The sequence below is a fragment of the Drosophila bipectinata genome, chromosome 3L, assembly GCF_030179905.1.
Source record: "Drosophila bipectinata strain 14024-0381.07 chromosome 3L, DbipHiC1v2, whole genome shotgun sequence".
Classification (NCBI taxonomy): Eukaryota; Metazoa; Arthropoda; class Insecta; order Diptera; family Drosophilidae; genus Drosophila; species Drosophila bipectinata.
In genome coordinates, this window is record NC_091738.1 from 15,328,086 (window position 1) to 15,348,515 (window position 20,430).

At 41.3% G+C, this 20,430-nt stretch overlaps 2 protein-coding genes across 4 annotated transcripts in view; one reads left to right on the forward strand and one right to left on the reverse strand.

Annotated features, from left to right (window-relative positions):
- The window catches only part of dpr6 (defective proboscis extension response 6), a 74,802-nt gene that overhangs the window by 44,799 nt on the left and 9,573 nt on the right, over window positions 1-20,430 (forward strand). For 2 of the 3 annotated variants that reach the window (XM_043214124.2, XM_043214125.2), the window contains exons 5-6: window positions 376-503; window positions 4,124-4,292. In XM_043214124.2, the coding sequence (XP_043070059.1) occupies window positions 376-503; window positions 4,124-4,292 (297 nt within the window). Of the gene's footprint in view, window positions 1-375; window positions 504-4,123; window positions 4,293-20,430 lie in introns of those variants that run through there. The other variant, XM_043214126.2, reaches the window with a different exon arrangement.
- LOC108133548 (FAS-associated factor 1-like) lies at window positions 18,139-19,601 on the reverse strand. The gene is made up of 2 exons (XM_017253526.3): window positions 18,615-19,601; window positions 18,139-18,556 (listed from the first exon to the last, which is right to left on the reverse strand). Exons 1-2 carry the CDS (start codon window positions 19,500-19,502, stop codon window positions 18,188-18,190), a joined length of 1,257 nt encoding a protein of 418 aa, XP_017109015.2. The 5' UTR covers window positions 19,503-19,601; the 3' UTR covers window positions 18,139-18,187.

Below are 20,430 nucleotides of genomic sequence, written 5' to 3' on the forward strand. Positions count from 1 at the left end.
GGGCTTCATAAAAAAATCAGCCATTTGTCGTCGCAAATAACAAAGGGCACTCGCTGAGAGGCAGCTGTGCAACAAAAAAAAATAGCAAGTAAAGAAAATAAACCAAGTTGTTGAACAAATAAATTACACACAGCAAACGAGTGAGTAACACGCACGGCCAAGGCAATGTCGATGGAACGTCGAGGACTTGGTTTTTATACGACAATAATTCCATTTTATCTCGTACTTTATTATTCTACAGTGCCACACAGTGCTCCACCGCCCACCTAGACTCCTTCCATTTGTGTCCTTTTTTTTTTATTTTCAACAACTCGCTTTTTCATGCACTTATTTTTCTGTGTCCTTTCTGTCCTGTGTCTTTTTCGGTGTCTCCAGTGCCAACGGCCACCATCCTGGGAGGTCCTGACCTTCACGTTGATAAAGGCAGCACCATAAATCTCACTTGCACTGTAAAGTTCAGCCCCGAGCCACCGGCCTACATCTTCTGGTATCATCACGAGGAGGTAATTCAAGTTTATTGTTACATATTCTCTATATTGTTTGAACAGCTAACGCACCTCAACTACCAAGATTGCGAGATTTTCCTTTAATAGTCAATTGTCTGGCAAAGATTAACGGCAGCACTTTTTACAAGTTTTATTTTTGTGAGAAAAAGTAATGTACTTTCTTTTGTAGTAGTTAGCCTTACGATTTAAGTTAAATATAATTGAATCATTATAAAACATTTTTCATTAAAAATAATTCATTCGATATATGCAAGGATATTCCTTGTTTTTCATCATTTCCCACTAAGCCAAATGAAAACTTCAATCTGCTGGGGAAAACTTCGTTACTCATACGCCACCGGATGTTGGAAAAAGTTATCCTGCATTTCTCCAACCTTCCGTTCTTGACACTTTCCACACCTACACCCCCCTCCCACATGCTACCGCGAAACCCTCATCAGATTCGGCCCTGCCCCAACGTTATTTAAACGTCAGCTGTTGTTATTTTAATGAGTGAATCAACGCGCTGCGATATCCTGCATGTCCTTCGCACATGCAAATGCGGTGCGACGGCAACTGGGTCAATGGCGTTTGGCGGACAGGTTATGTTTAAATTACCGGCGGTGACAAACATTTGACAAAGAACTGAAAAGTGACGGAGGAGGATAAGGATTGTGGGGACAGTATCCTTACACCATTTGGCTGCCCTTGCTCCTGTCAATTAGCTCTGTTGTCTTAGCCATGCTGAGCTGCATCAACTTCTGGCTAATTGCGGGGCGTTAAATGCGCTTCAGCTTGAGTCCTGGCCCGAATCCGCATCCGCAACAGTGGCACACTAATTGCAATGCAAAAGCCAAACAAAATATCAACAAAAAACGAGAGAAAATGCCGGAGAGGTTCGGCTTAAAAAAAAAAAAGGAAGCTAAAGTATAAAACCAAATGGCGACGAGGTAAATCCTGCCGGCAACTACTGCTCTTGCCTGGCCACTTGGCGGATTTTAATGTATTCCTGGAATTTTCTAATTAAAATCCTTGCAGCCCTGCCTGGCCCACCTGGCCGGGACCTGCTCCTAGTTGAGTATGGAGAGGAACCTTAACAACGCGTTCTTGCCGCCGGCTTTGTAAAGTCCTGGCCGTGTCCGTGTCCGTGTCCGCGTCCTTTCCACACGGCTCCGAGCTGCCCTGTGCACACGGATTATTTACGATCCATGCAAATTTGCTGTTAATTAGTTTAATGGATGGATAAACTCATCTGATGCACTTCCACATCCACTTGCACGGTTTTTGCCACCGCAGCGACAGAAATGTGCGCAGCACTTTTTGCAGCTCTGGCAGCTCGCACTTCCGCTCGCTAATTGTAATTAACGTGTTGCATATTTTCGCCTTTCCGCCAACCTGAGGTCAGAGCCTTGACAGGTAATGTGGCATATGGGGCACGAAGAGCCCCTTCAATCGGCTAATTCCGGCACATGGGAAAATATTTAATACTAAAACAGTTTTAAGAGAGTGCTGTATGATTATATACCTAATATATTTGTATTTTTTTTTTTTCTCAAATTTGTCAAGTCCACAAATTATTCTTTTAGGTATACATATTTAAAATGCTTTCTTTTTTCTAGCCATGTATAAATATTTGGCATTATTCCAATTACCTGACGTTGTCTTGTCTTCAGCTTAGAGGCAGTTAGTTCACCTTATCCAGGCTCTTTGGCAAACTTCCTGGTCCCGGATCAGTTTCAATATTCAAGTGGAATTTTCAATAGCCAGTGCTTTATTTTGTTCGCTCTCTCGTATTTTTAGTGTCCTGAGCCCCGGGCCGACTTTTATGTACTTTTAGTGGGCAATGTTGGGATTTTTACGGTTCGGTTTTCTTGCTTTTTTATTTTCGAAATATGCGGGCGATTATTGCGTTGAGAGAGTGCCACATAAATCGGATATATGCGCATTTTCAATGAGCTACAAACATTTTACACAAATATTTTATTTACTTTTTTGTCATTGTGATCCGGTGTTATTATTCCTGCTTGTGTTTCCAGGCTACCAACGGCGTGTGGCTTTTTCGATTCAATTGAATCCAATTCGATTCGTTTCGATCCGATCCCCGGATTGAAGAAGTCAGATACCCGAACGGAACCAGCTGCAGTTGTCATGAAAATTGCAAGCGGCACGCCATGAATTTTTAAGTCTGCATGCTGTGCAAAAATGTATTTTTTCCAATTTATCAAATGGCAAACTGCAGATTCGCATTTATGGCCACGCCCACTTCTCCTCCCCCCATCCAACTGACGACTCATTAACTAATTTGGGCCGCCGACAGAAATATTATAATACAAATATGAAATTTATTCCAGAGTCAGCAGTAATAGCGCTCGGGTATCGTGTCCTGGCTGATAGGCAAACTTTTCACTTGCCCAAAGTTTCGGCGACAAAGTTTTTGTCATTTTCATTGTTTTCACGACTGATACCCTGGAATCGTGGGGTCTATAACTTGGATTGTTAATTCGGGTTAAAATTAAAATTTACAAGCAATCCAAAAATGGCATCCAACAATCTATAAACATTTATTTTTTCCGTAGTAAAGCATAATATTATTCCTAAGGATACTCGAATATCACCTGTTCGAATATCTCTTGAAATTACCATAATCGGTAGCAATGGTTTCGTTTTAGCCAATTTCCTGTCATAGTACTTTATGTCTATATCCATTTGGCCATCGTCATCATTATCAGTGACGCTAACTTTCCTTTCATTCTTCATACTATCGCAAATGTTGTCGATTAGCCGGGATTAGATGGCAAATTATGCTCGGCTCCCCTCCGGAACAGACAGACCTCCTCGGTTCACTTCAGTTTTGGCCCAAGGGTTGTCAGCCATCTCATTTCCGCTGTTGTTTTTGTTTTTTTCTCGAGGCTTCAAGCATCAGGCAACTGGCTTCTGGCGAAAGTCTTTGCCCTGTCAGCGGCATTATGTGTTAATATCAATTCCCTGTCAGCTCTTTGCTGTTCCCAACTCTGGCCTGGTGCCTGGTGCCTTGTGTATTGGTAAATTATTCCGGTATTTGTTTTTGTCAGCCATCGGTAGCGACTTAATATGCATTCAGCTGCTCTTGGCTGTTTTCTGCTGCCTGTCTGTTGTTAGCTGTTAGCGGCAGTTCTCAAGAGGTCCTGCCATTCGACAGAAATCGATAATCGAATTGGATGATATTGACGGAGTGGCAGGAGTAATAATCATAATGAGAAGCAGCCTTCAACTTAAGTTCGCTTGATTTGCATGAAATCTCACGTGATCTTTGATGTTGCGACTCGCGAGTCGACTTTAATCATAAACACACTCATCAAATTCCAATTAAAATCGCAATATTCAGCCGTGTCAATCAGAGACACCTGCTGCCTCTAACCTGTCTCACATTCACTGTCTTACACCTTGAATTATTTTGTAATTTAAATCAAAGACATATCATTTGCAGTCTTAATATTCTATTTATTAATTTTGTTACGTTTTTTTGGAAGGGACTTTAAAAGCACATTAGGCAACAGCCGTGACAACAATTATTCGTCTGCCTACCACTCTCATTGTTTTGGCATTATTGTTTGTTTTGCTGGGGAATGTACTCACACGATCCCCTCTTACATTTGCAGGTCATTAATTATGATTCATCAAGAGGCGGCGTGTCGGTAATTACCGAAAAGGGCGATGTGACAACCTCATTTCTCCTCATACAGAATGCAGATCTGGCCGATTCTGGCAAATATTCCTGTGCGCCCTCCAATGCAGATGTTGCCAGTGTGCGTGTGCATGTCCTAAATGGTAAGTACCACCTCAGTCCCCATCCAGCAGCCCCCCGTATCTGTCTCTCTATAGAATCCGAATCAACCAAATGGAGGGCCCCAGAAATGGTTGCCATCCTCTGGGCAAATACTCGAATGCCCGCCCCATGAAACGGAATTTTTAGGAAAGAGCATTTACATTAACTGACAAGCGAACCCGGCAGCCTCTTGTTTTGCCTTGTTTTTAGTATTTCAGGATAACTCTTTACACAAACAAAAAATACTTAATATTTTAGACTTTAATTAGAAAGGATGTTTGGGAAAAACAATATTGTTATATTGGAATAATATTTCTCATTGGGTCCATATATTCATGACAAAGAGCTACCTAGAGGTTTGTTTTATGAAGTCAAATGAGTCACAAAGTTGCACCACAGGGAGGAGAACGAGAAATACCATCAGCCACCAACCACTGACCACTGACCGCCTTGACCCACTAAAAGCGAACAGAGACCAGCTTCCGATTCCGATTCCCTATTCCTATTCCGATTGCAATTTCGGCTCATTTCCGCCTGCATGGAGGATGCTGCGATGCCGTGACTCTTTCACAATTGACCAGACCCTTAATAAATTGTGCAGGAACTGTCGTTCGGGTGGCTTAGTTTGTCTGATTTCCACGAGGACCAATGCCAGTGCCAGCCAGAAGCAAATCACACCACAAAAGTGCACTACTATTCCGGACAAACTCGAAATGGCCTCTGTGCCAATTTCGGTTGAAGTTTTGATGCGACCCTCGGGGCCAAGGGCGGGTTGTATTGTTTGTAGCGGTTCGGAACACATAATCGCATCAATTATGAGCAAATTAATTAGCACACTGCGGTTAATTGCAGTTAAGTGAGCGCCAGACCGAGACCAAGAACGAGACACAGATCCGAGTGGCGGGCAACCAGGCTCCCGGGAAAGGATTTCCATCTCCCTGCTCCGGTTGCCATCTCCTGTTCCCATTACGCACTCCTCCCGGCCGCGGAAAGAGACAGAAACGGGCGAAAGGAAAGAGATGGGGAGACGCACAGAGACAAAGACGGATGCCGGCGACATTTACAAATTGCGAGTGGGACCGGGCAAAAGGAATTGTTGCAATTTGCCAGCATAATCGCTGTCGATCGGCGTGGATTTGACACAGTTAAAATAAATTACGTAATTGTAAAGGCCGACCCGAGAAAAAGGGGGGAGTACACAGGAAAAAACTTGTAAAGGTGGCTATAAAATTTTAAAAAGGGATGCAGAAGCAGACATACAATTAGGGAAATAAACACAGAGTTTCACAATCGATAGTGTCTATAAAATTTGAATGAAAATCTTTTTCTCAGATATCCACTATTTGATGCTTCATACATTGTACTTTTCTGATAAATTACCAATTGATTATCACCCAAATTTTTTCTCTCTGCAAAATAAACACCAAAACATCGACAATGACAGCGAATCCCATACAATTTTTAGCGGAGAGAGTCCTGGGTTCGAGGGCATCAGGAAAAGGAAATAAAGAGGGGCGCACGTTTTTCAATCATGCTAACAGTACTATGGTGACCTCTACCCCCGCCCCGACCTCTTCTACACCCCCCACACCCCCCTCACTTGCCGCAAATGGACCGCAAATGGTAACGTGCGGAAATCCATGCTGTTGCCATTGTAAACGTTTGCCAGCCATTATGCATGAATGCATAGAAATAGAAAAACAGCATCGGGATAAGGGATAAGGGATGGGGTATGGGGTATAAGGGAGGTATAGTGTTGTGCTGAGGGGGGGTGAAGCAGAGTCCTGCATACAGGTGATTCTTTTGGGGGGGAACGGTGGCGGCTTGGTGGGTTAACAAACAAAATAATGAAGCAACAGCGCCGGGAGCTCTGGAATCACAAACAAACAAGTCAAAGGACGCGCCCCATGAAAACACAAAATGGTCATGGGATATACGAGCTTGTACCCATCCGGATGTTTTAAACGGACGGAGCGATAAGCCGGGGCTTGGAAAACAGCTCTTAGGAGGAAATAAATGGATATAAGCTTTAAAGTAATAAAAATGGTGAAAGTTGCATCACTTTCACTATAGAAAGTAACCTTTGAAGTGTTTAATTTGTTGTAAATTTTGTATTTAAACTATTATACATTTAAAAGCTAAATATTGAGCGTTATTGAAAAGCGATTTGCGCTGCGGATTAACCAATTTGTAACATTTATCTGGTTTTATGTATTTGCTTGGCAGTATTGTTGGCTTTTGTGGGCTATTGTTTGCACAACGGCTCTGCTAAAGTCGAATCGGAATAAAATCAGATTATGTGTTTTTGGATAAACGAGTGGTGCCTTTGAAGGCCGTTGGAATTCATGCGTTAGTGACGCAAACAAGGGGCTTCAACAATCCCTCTTCATGGCTCTGGGTTTGGCTTACAGAAGGCCGACATTTTCATTGTCCATTTGCCAGTCAAAATGGTTTTGCAGGGATCAGCAAGGATAGTCAGGTGCCAAGGTTTCTATCAGTTCTTTTTCTGCATTTCTTGTTGGGCTCTGAGTCGGCAGTGGTTTTAAAATTCAATCGGTTTACAGAAATAAAAATAAAGAATGTTAGAACGTTCTAATATGATGCCAATATTGAACAATCTTTTACTATAATAACTCTTTCCTGAAGCTCTGAATTTAGAGTTATTTCGGAACTTTAGACAAGAACTGTCAAATGCAGAACACGAGGAATACCATGGAGAACTTGGCTAAATTGGATTTCCATCGGCCACATTAGCGAGAGTATTCTGAGATGTCTGTGTCCATTAAAATGGGTTTAAAGACCGCAACTTGAAAACCACTGTAGCTCGTCTCCAAGCTGTGTTGGCTGTGTTCTGTCAATCAGCCAACAATTGGGTAAATCAAGACCACGAGTCCAGGCCCACGCCCGCACAAGTTCCCGGACTCCCTCCGTCCGTGCGGGCTGTGGCCATCGACAGTGCGTCGCCGGAATGCCTAAACAGGTTGTTTGCCCTATTTGCTGCTGATGATTTCGATGCATTTGCCAACGAGAGCTGTCTTGCAGGATGGCAGGATAGGGGATTTTCCAGCCACCTGGCTCCATTCAATTATCCTAGCCGGAGATGGTGAGGAAGGCGGTCGCAGGTGACTCGTGGCTTGGCATATTGATATTTGTGCGACGGACAAGGCTGCTGCTGCCTTTGCAGTTTACACTTGAGAAATCAAACGGAATCCCCCGGCCGTGTCACAACAAATGTCCTGCCATCTGATCCAGCCGGACGAAAAAATGCTGGAAAAACCGAAACCGAAAAAATAAATCCCTTGGATTGGATTGGCAACGAAAGTTTGAGTTTCGATTTATTTTCGCCAGCTTGAAATTTCTTTGGCTATTTGTGTAGCGCTTTTGTTGGACGCTCATCAAATGGCAAACGACTTGGAGCAGATCACGGCAAGTGTGAGATGTTAAAGCCTTGACCTGCTCTACGGGTATCCTGAAGTGGAGCCAAATCCTCGCTGGTCTCTGGCTCTAGCCTGACCTGGCAGCACATATCGAAGTCACCGGGATGTCCTGCAAAACACACATCCAAATCCTTTAGTCAGGTTTCGCTGGATGGCGAATTTATTCCACCCGACAACGTTGTGTCCTGGAGATTAGCTTTGTATTTTGTCACAGGAAATTACATTGCGCCTTAAGGATGCCGTGGCGCAAAAATTTCGTTTCATTGTTTGCGCGTTTGTAGTTGTGCGGACCTCTGGCTTCCTGATCCCTGGTCTTTCGTCTTTTGCTCCTTGGGGAGAATGTCCCGTAGTCAGTGCATGTTGGTGTCGAATTCCCAAGGCAACAGCCTGACCAACACTGAGGAAAAAGACTCCAAAAGGAGTGTTCTTTGCTATGACCTTTGAAATTCTTTCTTTATTTTAAAGATTATTTCTTTCTGTGCATTTCATTGGAATGTCTCTAATCGTGTGTACGTGTCCATTGTCGGTGGCGTGAGAGTTCGGGGGGCTTAGCACACGGAGAATCCGGCAAACTGTCCACCTGCCTTCCACTCCTGCTCCATTAGCTTGTACATTAGATGCGGCACACAAAGCTAACACTTCCTGTATCGTCCTCGGGCCACCAGGAGTGAGATCTGCGATGTGTCTCTGCGAATGCGAGTCCATTGCTTTGCTTTCTGGCTCCTTCAGCTAGTTTGGAATTCCGGCAAGAAAATTTAATACAAGCTAAAGCAAATTGCACAGAGCAAATGTGTGTATTTAAAAAGCAATGATGGTCGTTGCCTGATAGGCCACAAAGAAAAAATTACACAAAGAGAAAAGAAAGGATAGGACATTTTTCAAAATAATAATACCTAATAAGGCATGTGGTAATAAGCATACCTCCTCTTGTATACCTCTTGTACCTATCAACAAAAGCTTCATATTATTTTTGTATTTATTAATTTCCTAATTTTTTTGACAGAGCTTTTCTTCAGTGTTAAATCCAAAAACTAATGCCTGGAAAAACTTTAGCCATAACTTATGATAACATTTCCGTGTGTGCGTTGGTACATCGTTCCCACAGCTCCCGCAGCACCACCCAGTCCATATTCCGCACACTTAGAGGCTTCTCTTCATGCATAGTCAATCCTCAGAGATTGCCGGCTAACATAATTTGTGCCATGTTGAACAGCGGCAGAGCTTAGATACAGAGATGGGCAATGAAAATGATACACAGGGAATAAATAATAAGAAACAATTATATTTGATTAACGTTGTTGTTCATTAATAGGCTAAGAAGTCACTGATTGGATTATAGAACATCTAACTACTTTAAAAACATTTTTAAAGATTTCTTATTCAACAAGGTTGCCTTTCTAAGGTATTATTTTTTTTCTGTGCAAGCAAATATGAACTAGTTTTAACCACAGCCACAAGCAAAGCCAGAGAGTCAGAAGAACAGAGCCAGCTCATAAGTGTAGTCGAAAGGATAACTCCTTCGCAGCCGTAAAGGGAAGCGAGGCGGGGAAGTCCTGGGTTAGCAAACAAATCCGCAGCTAATAATATACGGCTTTTGTTTATTAGATTCATACATTTTCTAGCCAAGTTTTGACGTACGTACGTACGTGGGCGGATGGATATCAGTGTTGCTGCCTGTGTATTCAGCTTCCCTATGCCATATCCTGTATCCTGTAGCCCAGCCCATTAGGTTAGCTTTTATGGGCGCACTGCGTGCCAGAGTCCCCAAAAACCGAATTCCATATACGTATATATAAATTGAGCCCGCCACTCGAAGTGATTTTAATAAAATTACCAAAGCGTGTAGGTAAAAACAACTTGGAGTTTCAGCCTCGGCCCCTCAGCAGCAGCAGGAGCATGTAAATCCTGGCCAGAAATCGCTGCCGTTGGCAGAAAATTGTTGCCTGTGTTCGACCTATGATGAAATCGGGGCCAAATTGCATGATTTACGTAATGGAATAAATAAAATAAATTGCTTAATTTACTGATAAATTACATGAGCAGAAGCATACGAAACTTTGCCGTGACATATGTGGCCTGTGAGAGGGGTGGAGGTCTTTTGGGACTGGGGTGTCGGATTTTGTGGGTGGCCCAGGCTGTCATAGTTACGCTTCCGATTTAACCTCTGAAGGCTCATTGCAGGTCCTTTGTTTTCTTTCTTCGCTTCGCTTTTGCATTTTTACTTTGGCACATTTTACGAGATTAATTTCGTTGCCAGGGTATATCTAGGGGTAAGGCATCTGGGGCGGGGTCTGTGGTCAGATTCAACCTCAAAAACCGCAGGCCACACGCACCCACACATTCCTGCAGTTAGGAAAAAGTTTATAGTGTCAAAAAATGGGTTTTAGATGGATTAGTAATGTAAAGTTGAAAAGACTTTTTCAAGATTATTTTTTTTTTTAATTAAATTTTTAATAAATATATCATGTTTATAATTATTTTATAATTTAAACACTATAAGTTACTTTAAAAAGTTTTCCTTTTGTTTCTGTGTAATCTAAGAAAAATGGTGTTTGAGTAAAAATGGCTGCTGGCGAGTAAACTATGGCTACTTAACCCACACTCAAACAAAGCGATTCTAAGAGACGCACACACCTATGAAAATTGTACACACCTGGTTAGCCCCCCCACCCCTTCGCCACTGGCCATCTCATTTGTTGCCAGGACCTTTGGGCAGCTATACCTCGAATATTTACGAAAGATTTATGCCAAAAGCTAATTTCGTGGAAAAACCTATTGTTCAGGACCTGTGTGTGTGTGTATGTTTCTGTATTTGTATTTTGAGGTCAGCCTAAGCCGCTGCACTATTGGGCCCAAAGTGCTCAGTCGGCCGGCCAGCTTTTCAGGCTATTGTTCTGGCCATATATATACGACTGCGTTATTGCCGCCCGACTTGACCCAAATCTAATTATTTATGTTAATCGGTCTCCAAAGACCCATGAGCTTATATATCAAAACTGCCTTGGACTTGGAGGGAGTAATTTAGTTTCGCAAAAGGCCTAAGCTGCCAAAGAGTACATATTTCAGCCAGATAAGACCATTTATAAAAGATTTAAATTAGTGCAACTGGTGCACTTGACAAGATTCAATTAGCTGCAGCGGACTACAAGGTCTGGCGGGGATTAGGAAAATAAAAGTTACGGAAAATTAGCTTCTGTCCAAGTAGCTACCGGGTGATGGGACACGTTTGCAGCTGAGTTGAAGCAAACAAACTAATCGAAAGTCAGGACGCTCCTGCCACTTCAGGTCACTGGGCAGGAGTATAATCAGACCAACAGCAGATGCAACAAAAAGGCACTGGAAAAAATACATTTTTTGATTTCTTTTATAAATATATATATACTATAATTTTTAGGCTATAATTTTTAGGATGAAAGGACCTTGAAAAAAATTTTTTCAATAGAGTTTCCAAAACAACTTATAATTATGGTATAAGTTTACCTTTCAACTTCACTCTGCAATCCCTCTCTGTACCAAGAAATGTAAATCTTTTCACTATTTTCTCTCCATGTAGCAGTAGCAGCAACAGAGTCAACTTCTGCAATCTGCCATGGCTAATCTCAAAGGACGCTGTGTCCTGGCGCTGTTGCAAAGTCAACCCGGCATATTGGCTCTCTATCAATGTGGCTGGTCGGTTGCACTCATTGCCATCATATGGCCACGCCCTTCGCTTCCACTACCACCTCCATGAAATCCCTGATCCCATTTGAATTTTCAATTGAAATCAAGTTTTAATGTGACCCCAACTGGACAGGATAACTGTGGAACGAAGTCTGTGCCGGGGCTGGCTAAAAATTAGAGCTGAACTCATTTATGGCCAAAACGGATATCAAAATTTAATTAAATTTTCATTTTCAATTTCTGTCCTGGCGTGTATGTGATTTTTGGGAGGCGTGGCAACTGGCTGGGGGCAGTGGGCAGTGGGGTTAAGTAGCTAGACTGAACTCAATTTTTTGTACGTACCCATTCCGAACACTACAATTCCAATTGAGGGCATCGCAAACTCAATTATGACAATCGAGAACGGCAGCCAGGCAGCCATCCAGCCAGGACTACCTACAAACACACAAAAAACGTGGGCAAAAAACAATTGGTCGGAATGTCGGTGAAAAAAAATGTCGATTATCCTGCTTTGGGTGAGCATTTTTCATCGTGTATTTTGTCATTTCCAAATTTGTCACATGCCAGGAGGCAGGACGAGCAGGAGTAGCGGTAGCATAATGTTGGTTTTGGCTTTAATGTCATATCCCGGACACATTTCCATTCCCAATCCGAATCCCCGTTCAGCCATTCTGCCATTTGGAATTCCCATTCCCAGTCCCATTCTAATTCCCTTTGCTATTGAATCGCCCCGGGTCGCTCTGGGGATTTTAACGAATGTGATTTGAAAATCAAGTTTTTGCGCAAATTGTGAAAACGAATAAAAGGCATCAATCATTCAGTCGAGCATCGAGTGAGCTGAAGTGTATAGTAAATGTCACAGCCAGGACCTTGTGGACTCCTAGACTCTAACACGCTTGAACTCCCGTAGCCTAGAGTCTTGACTGTCCTGGACTCCTGGCCAGTAGACTTTCACTTCCGCTTGCCAAGGCATTTCCGCTGGCCACTAAGCACCCTGCCCCAATATGTTGGTCCTTGGTCCTTCGTCAGGGTGGGATGTGAATGTCTGTATTTATACGTGGATTCCTTTTGCGAATTCTATTTCACAGCAAGCATATTAACCGAGTTAAGCCAGGACATCAGGACCCAAGGTGTGTTTACTCCGCGACTAATGAAATTTCCAGGGACTAATAGAAACGAAGGTGCATGGGGAGAAATTAAAAGTCGTTAATCAACTTAGCTTGGAGTTGGAATTAGATCCTTTGGGTTTTCAGCTTTACAAGTATGGGGTCTCACATAAACCCTCATTGGTTTAGCTATTTTCGAATTTAAATTTACCTTATTATTCTCTCAGTGCAGCTCACGTAGTTCATAAACACGAAATTCATGAATACTCTAGGCATAAACTTTAATTTCCAAACCCACTCCTTCGTGTACATATATGTTTGTTTATTTCTATTGCCAGTATGCCTCAATTTGCTGGCAGCTTTTGTTTGGCGATGATGATGTTTTTGCCGTTCGTATTAGAGCTGGTCCTGGAGCTGGGGCTGGTCCTGGTGTTGCTTCTCCTTTCGCCTTTTGGCTTTTACCTTTGGTTTTGGCTTTATTGCCCCGACGGCTCTTATGACCACTCTTATAGCCTGGCAGGAGGACACGACAGGCCGAAGGACCTGCTGTGCAGCTTTGGCTTTTTGTGTACAGGTGACACATTCATTTGTTGGGCGCTTTGATTATTTCAAACGAACCGAAAACCGTTAGTTACGTCGTCTACCCCTCAGATTATGTGCTGTCAGGAGCTGTCCAAGTGTCGTACTGGCTAAATGGTAATTTGTCTGCCAGACAGGACTCGCTGGTGTTTATTGGAGTTATTTCGTTTTGGGGATGCGGCGACGGCTGCTGTTGCTGGCAGGCAGCGCCAAAAATTGCATTTGCTTTATTAATTAAATGCCAATTTATGCTCGCAATTCAATTATGAAATGCACAGCATTCGCTAGTTATTGAAAACACAAACAAACGGACGCACATATTCATTTAATATTCAGTCTAGGGGACATACCGGACACAAAGTTGAATGGGGAGACAAGCATTCCAGCCAGTGAAATGACAGAAAAAACAATAAAACTCAATTCTAATTGAAATTCAACATTCGCATCGGAATTTCTTTGAATGCCTGTGTCAGTCAATATATGCATAGATGCACCTTCTAGGGAGTATAAACAATAAAATGCATTTGTTGTGATGCCTTTTGTAACCTTCAATCCTTGTTAGTTCTGCTATTGACACTGTTCCTTTAGAATTGATCTTACAACCTTGTTGTGAACTTTAGAAACAAAAAGACTCCCTGAAGTCTGACTTTTTTGATTAAAATTAAACGGAAAGTCAGTCAGTGTCTATTTACTCTTTGAATCGTCCGCAAAAAATGCCTAAAATGAAATATGAACTCAGCCAGTTGTTTCGCAGATTGATACCAATCCGCTGGCGGGTCGGTGTTTTCACTCACAGGTCTATTTCCAGAACTGACACTGGCCTCCTCCCTTCGCGAATCAGTGATGCATGCACAGCATTTTATTTCTATTTTTTTCACGAGTGCATTTCCATTTTTCCGCGAGGAAGAGACTGCGGGAAAAAACGTGCAACATATTCAAAATTGAAACATGCAGAGTTGCCCGACTTTCCATATTTTTTGTTTGCCAGTTTGCGAATATGCATCCCAGGTGAAAACGAACACGACGTGTGGCAGGAAGCAGGACACAGGATGTAGAGTTATTGTGCTGCACAAACAAATGCTTATGTTTTTGCTTATCACATCGCCGACGCCGCCGGCAACTGCAATCTTGCCCAGATTGAATGCCATAATCCGGCCGTTCTGACTCTGTTCCTGTCGGGGGAATTTTGCTCACCAAAGGTGAAAGCGAACTTTTGGCGGTCAGTTGCTTAATTGAAGGCTGGATATCCGTCGGCGGATGTACAAAGAACCCAAAACCACAGCCCAGGAGCAGTGTCAAAGGCGAGGCATCTCTGCAGCTCTACGCTATCTTGCAGCCAGCCAGCTGATACAGAAATTTTCACCAAAAAACTGAAAAGCATTTGCTTTTAATTAAAAATTTCCACTTGGCAAACTTTTGGAGACCCACTGGAAATTACTTACTGCCAACTACAGATACTTGGCCCCTTCGCCACCGTCATAACAAAAGCAAAAAAAATATATATATAAATTGCTGTATTATGTACATAATCAATTTAGCTATGCAATTTTAATTACAATTTGTGGGCGGGGTCAGCACACATGAGACGCCCACCGGGGGGATAGTCGCTGGGCAGGATAGTCAGCAAATATCTTGGTAACGGGAAATTCCGAGAAGGAGCCGCCCGGTTGCGTTATGCCGTGCGCCACTGCATCGATGTCCTTCGGGGCAAGTGCCAGACAGTGTCGGCAAAAAGTTAATACACATGACGTGCAACAAATTATATTTATCGCGCATCGGCAAGCATCAAATTATCGGGCTACACCGCCAACCGCAGCAAACGGGAAGGACCTTTCGGTGTCTCATCGACATCCTCGTCTTCCACAAATTGACGCTTAAGGACAATTTTCACTTCATTACGCGCCATTACCGCTGCCTCCGTTTTTTTTTTATTTTCTGCAATGCATACTTAATGGGTAACAAACACATATCTAAGCATAAAAGGAAGACACTATGATTCGTCTCGAAATAATAAAAAACTAATGGAAATAAGAAAAAATAAAACAATAAATAAGAAGAATGATGAATCTGCGATGGAGGTATAATAAATGAAACTGAAGCACCATGAAATATTTTTTTAAATATGAGTAAAAGTAGGATAATGATGAAGCAGGCGATCATAGAGGAGGCCTTTAGAGGACCATGAATCAAAAAACAAAATTAAATTTATAAAAATAAATAAAAACAGGTGGGAGATTTTGGAAAATTAGAGGACCATGACTCAAAAAAACAAAATAAAATTTATAAAAATAAATGAGAACCAGGAGTCGATCATGAAGGAGGCCGTTAGAGGACCATGACTCAAAAAACAAAATAAAATTTATAAAAATAAATAAAAACTGGCGGGAGATTATGGGAAATGGGTATTAGAGAACTATGACTCAAAAACAAAATAAAATTTATAAAAATAAATGAGAACCAGGAGGCGATCATGGAGGAGGCCTTCAGAGGACCATGACTCAAAAAACAAAATAAAATGTATAAAAATAAATAAAAACAAGCGGGAGATTTCGGGAAATTGGTGTTAGAGGACTATGACTCAAAAAAAAAAATTTATAAAAATAAATAAAATCAGGCGGGAGATTTCGGAAAATTTAAGGACCATGACTCAAAAAAACAAAATAAAATTTATAAAAATAAATCAGAACCAGGAGGCGATCATGGAAGAGGCCTTTAGAGGACCATGACTCAAAAAAAAAATGTATAAAAATAAATAAAATCAGGCGGGAGATTTCGGAAAATGCATATTAGAGGACCATGACTCAAAAAACAAAATATAATTTATAAAAATAAATCAGCACCAGGAGGCGATCATGGATGAGGCCTTTAGAGGATCATAACTCATAAAACAAAATAAAATTTATAAAAATAAATAAAAACAGGCGGGAGATTTCGGGAAATGGAAATTAGAGGACCATGACTCAAAAAACAAAATAAAATTTATAAAAATAAATAAAAACAGGTGGGAGATTTTGGAAAATTAGAGGACCATGATTAGAGGAAAACAAAATAAAATTTATAAAAATAAATGAGAACCAGGAGTCGATCATGAAGGAGGCCGTTCGAGGACCATGACTCAAAAAACAAAATTAAATTTATAAAAATAAATAAAAACAGGCGGGAGATTTCGGGAAATGGAAATTAGAGGACCATGACTCAAAAAACAAAATAAAATTTATAAAAATAAATAAAAACAGGTGGGAGATTTTGGAAAATTAGAGGACCATGACTCAAAAAAACAAAATAAAATTTATAAAAATAAATGAGAACCAGGAGTCGATCATGAAGGAGGCCGTTCGAGGACCATGACTCAAAAAACAAAATTAAATTTATAAAAATAAATAAAAACTGGCGGGAGATTATGGGAAATGGGTATTAGAGGACCATGACTCAAAAACATAATAAAATTTATAAAAATAAATAAAAACAGGCGGGAGATTTCGGGAAATGCGTATTAGAGGACCATGACTCAAACAACAAAATAAAATTTATAAAAATAAATAAAAACAGGCGGGAGATTTCGGGAAATGCGTATTAGAGGACCATGACTCAAACAACAAAATAAAATTTATAAAAATAAATAAAAAGAGGTAGGCGCCCATGGAAAGGAAGCCGACCATGACTCAAAAAATCAAATAAAAAATATAGATGAAAAAAAAATATAAAAATAGATAAAATAAAAATAAAAAACAAACTTAATAAATAAAGATGTGAACGCCTTGAGATCTGGCGGTCGAATGAAACTACACAATCCCTAAATTTCTCAGGAAACCTTTTAAAGAAGGACCAGTTTGTATATTTTGATAAACTCCATGATAGTGGGGCCTTAAAATGTGGAATATTTTCGAAGTCATGTTAGTGTTGCAGTGCAGATTTTGTCTACAAAAATTCTATTTTGTAGAACTTTGCGTTTTGCGCACCTTTGCATAAATAATCTAATAAGGAAAAATGATGGGACTTATATCACCTAAAGGTAACCCAGACACATCCAGACACCCCAACATGCTCCGATGGGTTGCATAATTAATTGTGATTGATATAAGAAATTATTTGCCGGCGGCCAAGCAGATGGCAAAGTCGGTCCCAGAAAAGCCAAAAAGGGCGCGATGAAAAATCATTTGGCAAACTGTCCCAAAAACCAACATCTAAGCGTCAAGACATTTGTACAAATAAGAATACACCCACACAGTACAGAGAAAGAAATGAGTGGCTTAAGGTAGTAATGTTAGAGTTTAGAAGTTCCAAAAAAAGCTCTTTGGATTTCTAGACGGCTTGGGTTGTAAATGAAAGATAGTTTAGTTTTTCTCAGTGTATATTACACATACGAAAAGTGATCCGTACACCTGCACACGCCAAATGGGACATCATAAAGAAACTCAATTTGTTGCCGCTCGAGCGATTTGTTTGCCACGCAAATGAACAAAACGAGTGGCAAGCAAAGCCAAAGGTGTGGCACCTACATATATATTCGTGTGTGTGTGTCCATGTTTTCATGTGTGCGTGTAAAGCGGATGCAGCGTTGGCCATTTTAATTTATGTCGGTTGGCAGCGCTTTGGTAAGCTGCTTAACGCCGCCAGTGGAATAGGAACAGGAAAGCAGAAAGCACAAGCAGTTGTATGTAGAAGAAAAAAACTAAAAAGGCAGCAAGAAATGCTCTTACCCTGGAACAGAAACAAAAAAGGCCGCGGACTAGGGTCTGCAAATAACCTTAAAATATAGCAGCCGGCTTAAACAATGGCTATATGGCTAAGAGGGGAGCAAAACGTGGCTTGCATGCCACACAAGGGTGTGAGAATAATTCGCTAGCAAATTGAAAATAAACGCTCGGTGCTAACTAAAAAAGCTCTGAACACTTTTTCCTCGTTTGTTGAAAATGTTTTTGTATAAGCTTGGTTGGGCGGTGCTTACTTTTTCAACCAAATGGCTCAGCCATTTATATAAAACCGTATGTATATGGGGGATAAATTCCTATTACTATTGGTGGAATTGGTGAAAATTCAAAAGCTTGGAAAATTGTAAACTCTCCTTTGATATGAAGATATTTATTAATTTGAAAATTTTTATAAATTTGAATCTTAGTCCAGACCGGTCAGTAGTTCATATTGCTCTAGCAAACGTGTCTGCAATTCTTCGACTCCGAGATCGCCATGAACCACGGAAATGAAAGTTCGTTTCGTCGCAACTTCCTTACGGACCATCAGGAAAGCCGGCAGCTTGTCCAGACACATGTTTTCAGCAGTTGTACATGCATTTGGACTAATCACATCCTTCAACTCGTTAAAAAAATGACTTTCCCCCTTCGTTTCCTTGGTCAAGTCCCAGCCGTAAACAATAAATAGCTTCTTGAAAATCCACTGAATCATTTCATTCTTCAGAACGTTGTGGCAGAAAATATTGGTCAAAATGCTATCACAATGATGCAAATAAATGGCTAACAGTTTTTTCTGAAAAATAAAATAAGTGATTTAAAATCTATATACATTTTTGTGGAAGGATACCTACATTTTCAGTTTGAACGAATGTCTCCTTGAAGGCGTCTCTCAAGTCGCCGATATAGAAATCAATCATAGGCTCTCCAAAACGCAACTTGTAGTTCTGAACAAACAATGTAGTGCCTTCATGAAGGTCCACTAAGGTAGGATCATTCCCAATCAAAGAATTCTCCGAAGATGAGTTTGACACATTTGTCGATTTCCAACCAAGCAAGCTTATTGTATCCGATTCCGACCCGTCATTGTCCAAATCCGAATCAGTCTCCGAATCGGTAGCAGCCTCATCGGCCGAACTGGTTGTGTTGAACTGAGACTGATCCTCGGAGCGGCTTACCTTCAGAAGGACTTTCTCAACCGATCCAAATCCAGCTTTCCAGAGCGGGGTATCTGAGTGGACGACCTTGGGGAATTCTGACCACTCCTGGAACCGGACCGGTATATTGGTAATGCAATAGAAGTTATGCTTCAATTCTTGTACAGTGGTTGAATTTGACATCCTCAAGGTGATAGTCTTATTATTGGTCTCGTCCTGGATCTCAATGGTTATTTTGTTGTACTTGTCAGCAACATCTATACAATTATTTGATGAGAGGCTGAGGCTGTTAAGGGGTTTTTTGGAAACCTCATCGGAGTCTGCGTCAACCAGGCCGCATCCACAAAGTATCTGGTATTTTGGATGCACATTGAAATGTCCGAAAATGGCTTGTTGCAATGCGGCTACAGTTTTTTCCCGAAGAACGTAAATCTTCTTCCTTAAATTGCCATATTTTACATTGAACTTGAGGACGGCGTCATCGTCGTCCGAAGCAGACATATCCTCATCCATGGAACTACCACGGATGTTTTCTGGCATGTCCTGATTATTGCGTGTATGTTCCCACATATGCCACATATGCATTTTTTCAGACTTTTCTCCCTTTTTGTTTGAAAATTAACAAGGACTCTCAAATATTTTTTGACAATAAAAATTCACAAGAATTCAAGGCCTGCCCTGATGAATGTTGAATGAAATTTCAAAGCCGCCTCTGATTTCAGATATTACTATCGTTTTCAAATTAGTAATCGAAGTCATCTGATATCGATGTGTCACCGACTTAACCCATTGAAAGTTGCATTTCCAATTTGTTCGGTCTTTCAATTTCAGCCATGTCCCGAGTTTCAAGTTTGAGAATCCGGCAGCGGCAAAGTTCTATGAGTAAGACCCCGGTGGGTCAACCATTGGTTGATAATGAACCCAGGGGATACTTGCATTTGTTGCCAGGAATTTCCAATTTAAAGTTCTCCAAAAAAAAAAATATAAGAAAATATTGCATTCAGCGTGGAGAGTGAAAAACGTGTGAGAAAAAAAACGAAAGAAAAACTGAAACTTAAATAAGCAAACAAATGGCTAAGCAGGGATCTCTGCCCCCGACCACGCCCACAGCCGAGAGCCTCTCATTACCCACGACCGATAGCCAAGTGAACACTGTATAAGCCCAGTGGCGTAAGCTGGATTTTTTTTGGCAGGGGGATAGAGTGTGAAGAAAAATATTTATATGAAATTCTATGCATAAAATATACGGCTACAAAGAAGTCTTTTTTTCATACCTTTAAACTCTAACAAAATTATGTTGTGCAACATTCTTGAGGGGATGCGGTGGTGGGTTACTGGGGGCTTGGTGGTGCAGCCCTCCCCCTACTCGCTTACGCCACTGGCTTGTACACATACGAGCCGCACTTTGCCGGCAGCACTTAATTACGAAACGGTTTTTTGGCCACGAGCAGCAGCTGCTACCGCTCTTTCAGGAAACGAGGGGGCTTTGGCCGAAGGAGGGGGCTAAGGAGTG